The sequence below is a fragment of the Terrapene carolina genome, unplaced genomic scaffold (assembly GCF_002925995.2).
Source record: "Terrapene carolina triunguis isolate 2854851 unplaced genomic scaffold, T_m_triunguis-2.0 Scaffold32922, whole genome shotgun sequence".
Taxonomy (NCBI): Eukaryota; Metazoa; Chordata; order Testudines; family Emydidae; genus Terrapene; species Terrapene triunguis.
This window is the reverse complement of record NW_020697273.1, coordinates 2,367,545-2,376,834: the sequence shown is the minus strand read 5'-3', so window position 1 is coordinate 2,376,834 and position 9,290 is coordinate 2,367,545. Positions and strand designations below refer to the sequence as shown.

Here is a 9,290-nt window from a genome sequence, read left to right as displayed (position 1 = left end):
GGGGGGGTTCTTCCCCTTCCTGGATTACTCGTTGTGTTGTAGTCTTCTCTAGACTGCCTTGTCCTAGCCATTGTTCCCACTCTGCTTTCTCCTCCCCTTTCACTTCTGGTTTGTGTCCTGTCAGGAGGAGGCTCCCTGGCCACTCTGCCTTAGCTCCACATTTGCTGTGTGGGACCTGCTGACTTCTCACTTCTCTCTTTGTTCCTCCGCAGATGAGGCTGTGGCAGCCAGCAGTGCTGGGGAGTTCAAAGCCAGCTCAGAGCAGCCCCTGCTGATGCCCACATGAGGAAGCAGTGCCATTTAGTTCTCCTGGGACACCACAAAGCAATATGAAACCTGCTCATGAGAGAAGCCAGGAATGCCTTCCCCCAAAGAAACGAGACCTTCCAGTCACAAGTGAGGATGTGGGGAGGGTAGCCAGCTGCTCTACCAATCACACGCCGGTGAGCGATGCCCCAGAGTGGTGCAGGAGCGTCGTGGTGACTGGGCAGAGCCAAGCACCGTTACGATATGGCCTTGGCAGTGATGGTGCTGAAGCAGTAGCTGGCCTGACTGTGGATCAATATGGCATGCTATACAAAGTGGCTGTGCCTCCAGCCACCTTCTCTCCCACTGGCCTCCACCCAGTTGTGAACATGAGTCCTCTGCCCCCTAGCTTTAATGTAACCTCTTCCCTGATCCAGCATCCAGGGATTCCATATTCCCCCATCCACTATGCTCAGATTCCCTCTACGTCTCTTCAGTTTATAGGGTCACATTACACAGTGCCCTATGCTGTGCCCCCCAGCTTCCTCCCTAGTCCTCTTCTATCACCTTCTACCAACCTCACCACCTCTCATGTTCCCCGTTTTGTGCCATATGCCTCTCTTTTTACAGAAGAAGCCACTCCTTCCCCCCAGACTACCTCTCCTGCCCATGCTTTCAGCAAAGCTGCCGCTGTCATCTCCCCTTCAGGCCAAATGCAGCACCATGCTGGAGTCCAGCCACTGGACATCACACAGAGTAGAGTTCCTGTCTATTACCAGATGTCTCGGCTCCCACCAGGGTATTCAGCATATGAGACCACCACTGTAGGGGGAAGCCCAGATCCTCCTCTGCAAGAAAGTCAACTGAGTTCAGAGGTAGCCTCTGCCAATGGTGGACAGAGACATCTGGAGCATAGTGTGGTGAGGAGGACCAGTGAGGCTTTGGCCTCTGCCAGCAATAAAGCTGAAGGCCCGCAGCCTGGGGCTGCAGTGCAGTGTGTGGTGGATGGACAGCTCTTTTCAGGTTATCAGACTCTGAGAACAGAGGACTCTGTGCCAGCTCACAGAAGCACGCCAGACACTGACTTGGAGGTGCAGAGAGTGGTTGGGGTGTTGGCTTCTCAGGATTACTCTATTCTGGCAGCCCAGAGAAAGGATGGCCTGAGCCCTTTAAACCTTTGCCATAATATCCCTGATCAGCAGGGGGAGTCAAGGGGCTTGCTGAGGAACCCAGTGGAAACAGCTGAGAAAAGCCAGGCCAGGAGTCCATATGTGATGTCCCCTGAGGAGCCGGTTAGACACAGACAGTTACCCAAAGGAATGGTGGTAGCCAATGGCAAGCCAGTCTTGGTGCGTATTGGGTCTGAGCCCATCAGGTCTTCTGCTTCAGAAATCCTGATGAGACAGAGTCCAGATGCACAGACCCGCGGAAGCTCGCGTGACAAGGACTCAACCCAGTTGCAGCCCCCCAGCTCCTCACATCTGCCCTCCCATTTCATGAAAGGAGCCATCATACAGCTGGCCACAGGGGAGCTGAAGAGGGTGGAAGACCTGCAGACCCAGGACTTTGTGCGGAGTGCTGAGGTTAGCGGGGGCCTGAAGATTGACTCCAGCACAGTGGTGGATATCCAGGAGAGCCAGTGGCCTGGGTTTGTCACATTGCATTTTGTGGTTGGGGAGCAACAGAGTAAAGTGAGCATTGACGTACCCCCCGAGCATCCCTTCTTCGTGTATGGCCAGGGCTGGTCCTCCTGTAGCCCGGGGCGGACCGCTCAGCTCTTTGCTCTGCCCTGTCACAGGCTGCAGGTGGGCGATGTCTGCATATCAATCAGTTTACAGAGCTTGAATGGCAACTCTGCTTCTCAGGCTAGCTGCCCTCTTGCAGGCCAGCTGGTGCCTACCAGAGAGAGGCCCGAGAGAACAGGTCAGGGGCCCAGAGAGCCATCTGACCGAGCCAGTGAGAGGAAGAATCAGACAGAAAGGGACAGTGCAGCCCAGATTTCCTGTACAGAGTCCTCCCAGCCTGACCCTGGTGCTCAGCACTGCTGGACAGCCCCAGGCTTCCAAAGATACAGCATGCAGGGGGAGGAGTCTCGTCCGTCCCTGCTTCGTCCCTCTTTCATTCCACAGGAGGTCAAGCTGTCCATCGAAGGGCGTTCTAATGCAGGGAAGTGAGCTCTTTGAGGCCACGACCTGGGATGTCGCCCATGAGTGAGCCTCACTTCTTTCAGGTGGAGAATTTGCACAGACTGAGTGGTGGGTTCACCAGCCCGGCTGCTCGTTGCCGTGCAGAGCTGGATTTGTTCCAGTTCAATTGTTGATCATTGAGGAATCTAGAGGGCTCCAGTCCTCAGGGAGCAGCAGCAATGGGCTAACTAAGGATGGAGGACAGGTGATGTGGTCGTGATCGTGTGACTAGAAGCATTCCAGAGGTTGGGACTTTCACACATCTGTCTTAGTGCCTGAGTTTCCTGCAGGGCAGGGTCTGAGCATTCAGGATGGGTGGGGGAGTCAAGAAGAGCAGACCCAAAAAGCCACAGTTTAAGGTAGCAGATAAAATGTCTGAAGTTCTTATTCCTCTTTTCGTGGTGGGAAGGGGTGAGTCCTCACTGGGATTCAGGGGACACTGCTCTCAGCACCCGCTTTCTTCACACATGCACTTTAAAAGGAAACTTCTTCACAAATGGAGCTGTTTGTGAGGTGCGGGGGAGATGCAGGAGCTGCTCTGGTGGCTTCTGCTTGATGTGTCTCCTCCACTGAATCCTATTGGGCTTTCTTCTAGCAAAGCATCTGTAGAAAGAGACTGCAGTGAATATTAGAAATTGGAGAGGAAGGTCCTAGAGGATGGGTAGGGAGTGATTGAACAGGGAACTGGGGAAGGGCCTATGGCAGCTGGAATAGGGCATGAGTTGTAGTTGGTTCCCCGCTATACAGATACCTACGTAATTATTTGTCACCAAAGCTAAGTCTAATTATAGCATTTCCTAGTGGTAATTGCTGTAATAAAGGTGATATGAAGACTGCATTTTAAAGCTTTCTTCACATGGTCATAACTTCCTAAAAAAATCTCCTTTTGGGCTTAAACTTTCCATTCTTGGATTCAGATTGTAGCTGAATTTTTGGGAGGAAAACTGAGCCAAAATGCTTTTAAGTTGCTCTTTAGATGAGGATGAAAATGTATTCTTCCACTGTGAAAAGACTGACACTTGTGTGCATCAATAAATCAAAATTGGCTGAACTACTCCAGACAAAAACTTTCCAGGTGGCTAATTGCTCCTTCCAGGGTAATTTGTTTAAATATAACAACTATAAACGAGAGAAATGTGTGTGCAGGCATGATACAAAATTTCCACTAAGTTTAGAGTCTCTCTACTAATCACAGGACTATGGAATAACATGCGCAATATCTTTGGACAGTTTCATAGGTGTCCTTTTACACTGGATGCTCTGGTGCTTCACTGTGGAGTTCCACTGCAGAACTACACAGTGAAATTGAGAGATGAGTCTTTTTCTTAAACAATGATGTGTAGAACAGTTTAATACATTATTATGGTAATAACACTCCGTCCAAGTGAAAGTACTTATATTCACACTAACTTGCTCTCTCTGGACATTCTTAGTATCAAGTCACCCCTGACTGCACAAGAAGAAATCCAGAATAGGCCAACCAGGTGGTGAGAATGAGAGAACCTTCACTTTGGCATATCCTGACTTTTGAGTATTCCTCATTGTATTACAGTCAACAGTTTTTGTATTCGGAACATGCCTGCGTAGAGGTGTTAGTATCTTTGAGGAGTGCATGCACCTCAAGCTTCGAGCTGGGTTCCTGATGGTGTCTCACTCCAGTTCTATTTCGCATCTTCTTGCTTTCTCTTCCTCTTGTTTTTTCCTCAATTTCCATCTTCCCAAACACTGCTCCCTGGAGTGCTTGGCTGTTGGGCGCTATTTTTATTCTGTCTCCCTGAGTAGCTTGGGTATCAATGCCTCCAGCTGGTGAACAGTCTCTGCACCTTTTATCTTCCTCCACAACCTTTATTGTTCTGCTGAGCTTGCAGTAGTTGTGGCTCCTAACAGATCAGTGTTTGTCCACATTCCCCTTGACGTGCCTCCTAACCGAGTTGGCACTGGTGTATGTGCACTATGTGGGAACACTGTGTCTTAGGCTTAGAGAGTCCCCAGAATGTTCCTTCCCCCGGCACATCTACCTGTCTCTCTAGTGCTGGTATCCCCCGAACGCTCTTGGCAGGTTATTCTATCGCCACCGTTGAAATGTCTGCACTTGTCTCTTCCCACCCCCCACCCCCCAAGGCAAACAGGTGCTTTCCCTGTCTTGCTCATGGGTTGGTCTGATGTCAGGAAGGTGCCTGGACCTGTGGCAATGTAGCCTCACCAGGCCTCTTCCAGAGCAGAGATTCTAGCTGTCTTCACTTTTCTCTGGGCTCTGGATGCATAATCTGCAGCTCCCTCTGGCCAATAAGCAATTTCTAGTTAGTCCCTTTAGTAAATTTGAAAGACTAAAACCAAAATAACACTTTCTTCCTGGGAAACTTTGGCCTCCCTTGGTTGCAGCAGCAGAGAGGACAGATGTTTGCACAGCACCTTTTGGCTGTAAAACAGATTGGCCAAGTTCTAGGTGCTTGGCCTCTCATCACACTTCTTCCCTGCTGTTTCACCTACTTGCTGCTTGCTTGACTCTCCTGCATGAAGATCTTGGTTGTTACACTGGCTTGTCCTGAGTAGCCTGCATGTTGGATGTAGGCACAGGGCAAAGGAGCCAAGGGGTAGTTTTCTGTAGTGGGTTGATAGGTGAGGAGGAGGTTATGGCAGGTACACATGCATCTTGGAGTAGAAATGTAAGGGGGCTGGTTGTGTGCATGGAGGGAGATTACTTGAGCAGTTGAATGGTGCAGACCCCTGCCATGTGCCTCACTAAATACAGGAGCCTCTTTGTCCCTCTTAGAAAGGGGTTTTGAAGAGTCTGCTTCATAGTGGGGGATGTTACTGTGTCTGCCCCCTTCACTGTGCTCTGTCAGCCAGCTAAAAGGGTAGGCGCAGTTGCTTTCCAAGCCAACTACAGCTAGGCTAAAATGTAACTTCTGTGCTCCCCACAGTTTGCTCTGTCACCTTTCTCCACCTGACTACCAGTCTGTCCTGCTGCCTGCTTGCATATCTATGGTAAGCAGTGCTGATGTAAGCTCAATGGAGGAAGCCAGCGGGAGTGTGGCCTTTCTCAGTGCTTTTCCTCTTCTCTCCCTCTGACCAATCCCACAGTTCAGCAAGTAAGTTCCAGCTGTCACTCTTCTATTCTGGGCCCTTACAGCAGCACCGAGACCACATCCAAAGGGTAGTACCGAATGAAGGATGTAGGATACTGGACCCTTGCCCCAGAGGCAGGTAACAGAAATGAAGCACAGAAGCTGCCAGGTCCCCCGACAGTCAGCAGAATCTCCCCTAGCTGGTTATGGGATGCTATAGTGGTAGTCTGTGTGTTGGCTGGTGTCAGGAAAGTCTGGAGGTAGTAAGCAGGGCTTTGGAGCGGAGCCTGGAGCTGGAGCAGTGGAGCTGCAGGTTTTTGCCTGGAGCTGGAGTGGAGCCGGAGCACAGCTCCAAAGCCCTGGTAGTAAGTATGAGGGAAGCTGAGAGGAGTGACACTGCGGGAGCCCAAGAAAGAGCCTGCTGGGGTTCTCTGGTTTGCAGGAAGGGATGATCTGAAAGAGGGCCCAGAATGAGCTGGCCGTGGGGGCTTCTGTGTTGGCAAGGGTGGGGATAGACTTACCAGAGCAATAAGGTGTTTCTGCTGTTACACTACAGAGGGAAAGAGAGCTGCTGGCCTCAGCCTCACCCAGTGTAGGTGATCTGGCCAGGGCGCTGGGGTCTTCAGGCACATTTTCCCTGCCAGGCTCACGGTGGGGCTTTGGGAAGATTCCATAATATGCAATAATAGGGATCTGCAGCCATCTGTTCCATCTCCTGAAACATTCCAGGGGACAGCCGCCCAGCAGAGGCCAGGCTGGCAGCTAGGGTGTATGCTGTTTCCCCAGGAACAGGGGACTAGGTCTGAGTGACAGAGCTCCCATTACTCCCAGACTATGCAGAGGAAGCCCTGGCTAGAACGGAGGAGTGCTGCAGAGGGAGCTCTGCCAGCCCTTCCTAGCAGGGGCACTAGTAAAATGCACTTTTCACATTAAGTGTTTGTTCCATTTCATACCCTTCTTTCCCCTGTAGAGAAGTAAAAATCCCTATAACTTAGCAAATGTTCTGTTTGTTAACCACAGCAGCTCAAGCAGCCTGAACACCAGTTCCTGCCTGCAGCAGCGCATGTGCCTTTCCCTAGTGTCAAACTCACAACCACTCTGTCTTTCGGGCTGTTCTAGGGCCTGAAATTGTGCAGAGGAAGCTGCTAAAATGGCTCTGAATGCGCATTCTGTACAGGGAGTCTGAACCAGGGTGTGCTGTTGGTGCCGTGAATGTGCTGATGGTGGAGACCCCTCCGCTGCATTTATATCTGTGTGCGTTGAGGGGCGAGGACTGCACAGCTAGCCCCTAGCATCCTTCCCAGGCATGCTAGACCCCTCCAGACAGACACTGTACATCCCAGGTTCTCTCCACTTGCATAGCACCTTAGAGTCAGGGGAAGGACTGTTGTATACAAATGGCTTCGGGGTCTCGAGAAGTAGGGAAGTGCCACGCTGGGAAAATGGGCTGGGCTGACCCACAGCTAGGTGGTCTTGTAGATAAGTACTCAACCCTCAACTATAATCCCCAGTTATGTAATGGCTGTATTGACATGTAACCAACTGCATTGTATCTAAAGCCTTAGAACTAGTCAGGTGCTCCCCTCCAACCTTGTCCCAGCCCCTCTCTTCCTACCTGATCTCTAACAAAGCATTAATAATTCTAAGGATAATCTCTATTTTGTTGTGCTTTTTTTGTAACTGTTTTAAATAAATCAATTTGTACTGTATATTTGTACTTTTGGTGAGATCCTTTCCTGTTTTACCATTTTAAGTCTGTACTTGGCTACACACAGATTGTATTTTTATTGTTAATGCTCTTCTTATGAATATTGCATTTAACTTGTTGACTATGTAAACACAGTATATATCTATATATCTATATCTATATATAAACCAATAGTTTTTCCTTCTGTGTTTGCGACTTCTTGCTTCTCTATGGCACCCATGCTCCTTTGGGCATTTGGATGCAAGCCCCCTCTTCTTGTACAAAGTGATCTGGAGGCTGACAACACACGGGTAAGTAAGTGGCAAGAGCCTGCTAGTAAACATGGCTTATGATCAGTGTCTATGTTCAAACCCTTCTGCGCTGCATATCCAGTTCCTACAGCCATTCCTCTGGGCTAGCCCTGATCAGTAGCGAAGCCTAATCCGCTAATGCACTGTGGAGCAGCAGGAATAATGTTTGAAGGGCAAACATCACAGTGCATGGGGCTGTTAAAGGAGTAAAAAGGGATAGCGGTAAGAACAGAGGAAGAAGATCAGTGCCAACAGCAAAGGAAGAACTAAACAAGACAACACAGGACAAAGTGTATCTGACAAGGCCCAGAGAGGCAGTGCTTGCTCCTGGAAGTCAGCCCTCACAGTGACACATGATGGGGCAAGCAAATATCTCAACTAAAGGTAAGAAAATAACAATTTTGGCAGGATGTGACACCCATGATTGGTGCAAACTGTTGAGAAAGCTTTGAGAAGGATTAAATGCTTGTTGCAACAAACACTCAGGCTCCTGAATAGTTTCGGTTGCTTGCAACTCTCCAAACAATTCTCATAATTGGTTCCCAGGCATCTATCACTGTTGTATCTGAAGCGCCTAATACAAAATTAAGGGGCACTGTCAAATTAGTTTCTTTACATTTACTCAATAAATTAAAATCCTGTTTCTGGGAAAGCTCCTTTTAAATGCTGTGGCTGGATCTTATTTTATTTTAAAGTTAGATTTCAAGGACACAAGGGACCATTATGATTATTTCATCTGACCAGCTGCATAATGCAGGCCAAAGAATTTATCCCCTCATGATTCCTGTGACAGGGACAGTTCTGGTTGAGTGAGAGTATGTGTTTTAGAAAAACATCAGTCTTGCTGGGAAGACATCAAATGATGAAGACTCCACCATATCCTTTGGTAAACTGTTCCATTGGTTAATCCTACTCGCTGTTAATTTGTGCCTTATCTCTAGTCCGAGTTGGTCTAGCTTCGACTTCCAACCACTGGGTGTTTATACCGCTCTCTACCAGGTTAAAGAGCCCTCTAGTATCAAGAATGTTCTCTGCATGTAGGTATTTACACACCAAGATCAAGTCACCTCTTAACCATCTCTTGGATAAGCGAAATTGAACTTCTTAAGACTCACTGTAAGGCAGTTTTTCCCATACCTCAGATCATTCTTGCAGCTCATTTCTGAGCCCTTTCGAATTTGTCAGGATAGTCTACATGAGTCTAATAATGGTCTAACTGATGCTGTATGCAGTGGGTAATGACACCTCCCTCTTTCTACTGGATATTTTCTGCTTATACATCTATGTATTGTATTAGCTCTCTTGGCCACTGAATTGCCCTGGAATTTTCTGTTCAGTTGGTTTTCACCATGACTCTTCAGTCCTCTTCAGAGTCTCTGCTTTCTAGATAGTCCCACATCCTGTACATGTGACCTACATTCTTGTTCCTAGAAGTTTGACCTTGCATTTTAATACAGCCCGATGCATGTTGTCTGAATAAGCCTAGATTCCTGAGTGATCCAAATAGTACTGTAGAACTGGTCTGTCCTTATTGTTTACCCTCCGCCAATCTTTGTGTCACCCATAAACTTCACCAGCACTGATTTTATTTAGTTCTTCCAGATCACTGAGAGAGTAAGCATGGGCCCAAGCTCTTGTCAAACCCCTGGACTGGGGAGACTCACTCCACCACAGACTTCCTGTACGAACTTGTGCCAGTCACTTTGTTTCTCAGTCCCCTTCTGTACGAAGGGGATAATCCCACTGCCCTACCTCACCGAGGTGTTTGTGAAACTAAATACCCTGAAGCCTG

The 9,290-nt window shown here is 48.7% G+C and overlaps 1 protein-coding gene across 1 annotated transcript; it reads left to right on the top strand.

Annotated features, from left to right (window-relative positions):
- Positions 1-214: 214 nt before the first annotated feature.
- On the top strand, positions 215-2,875 carry LOC112103868 (ataxin-1-like). The gene has a single exon (XM_024195839.2). The coding sequence runs from the start codon at positions 330-332 to the stop codon at positions 2,418-2,420; it is 2,091 nt and encodes a 696-aa protein (XP_024051607.1). The 5' UTR covers positions 215-329; the 3' UTR covers positions 2,421-2,875.
- The last annotated feature ends 6,415 nt before the right edge of the window (positions 2,876-9,290 follow it).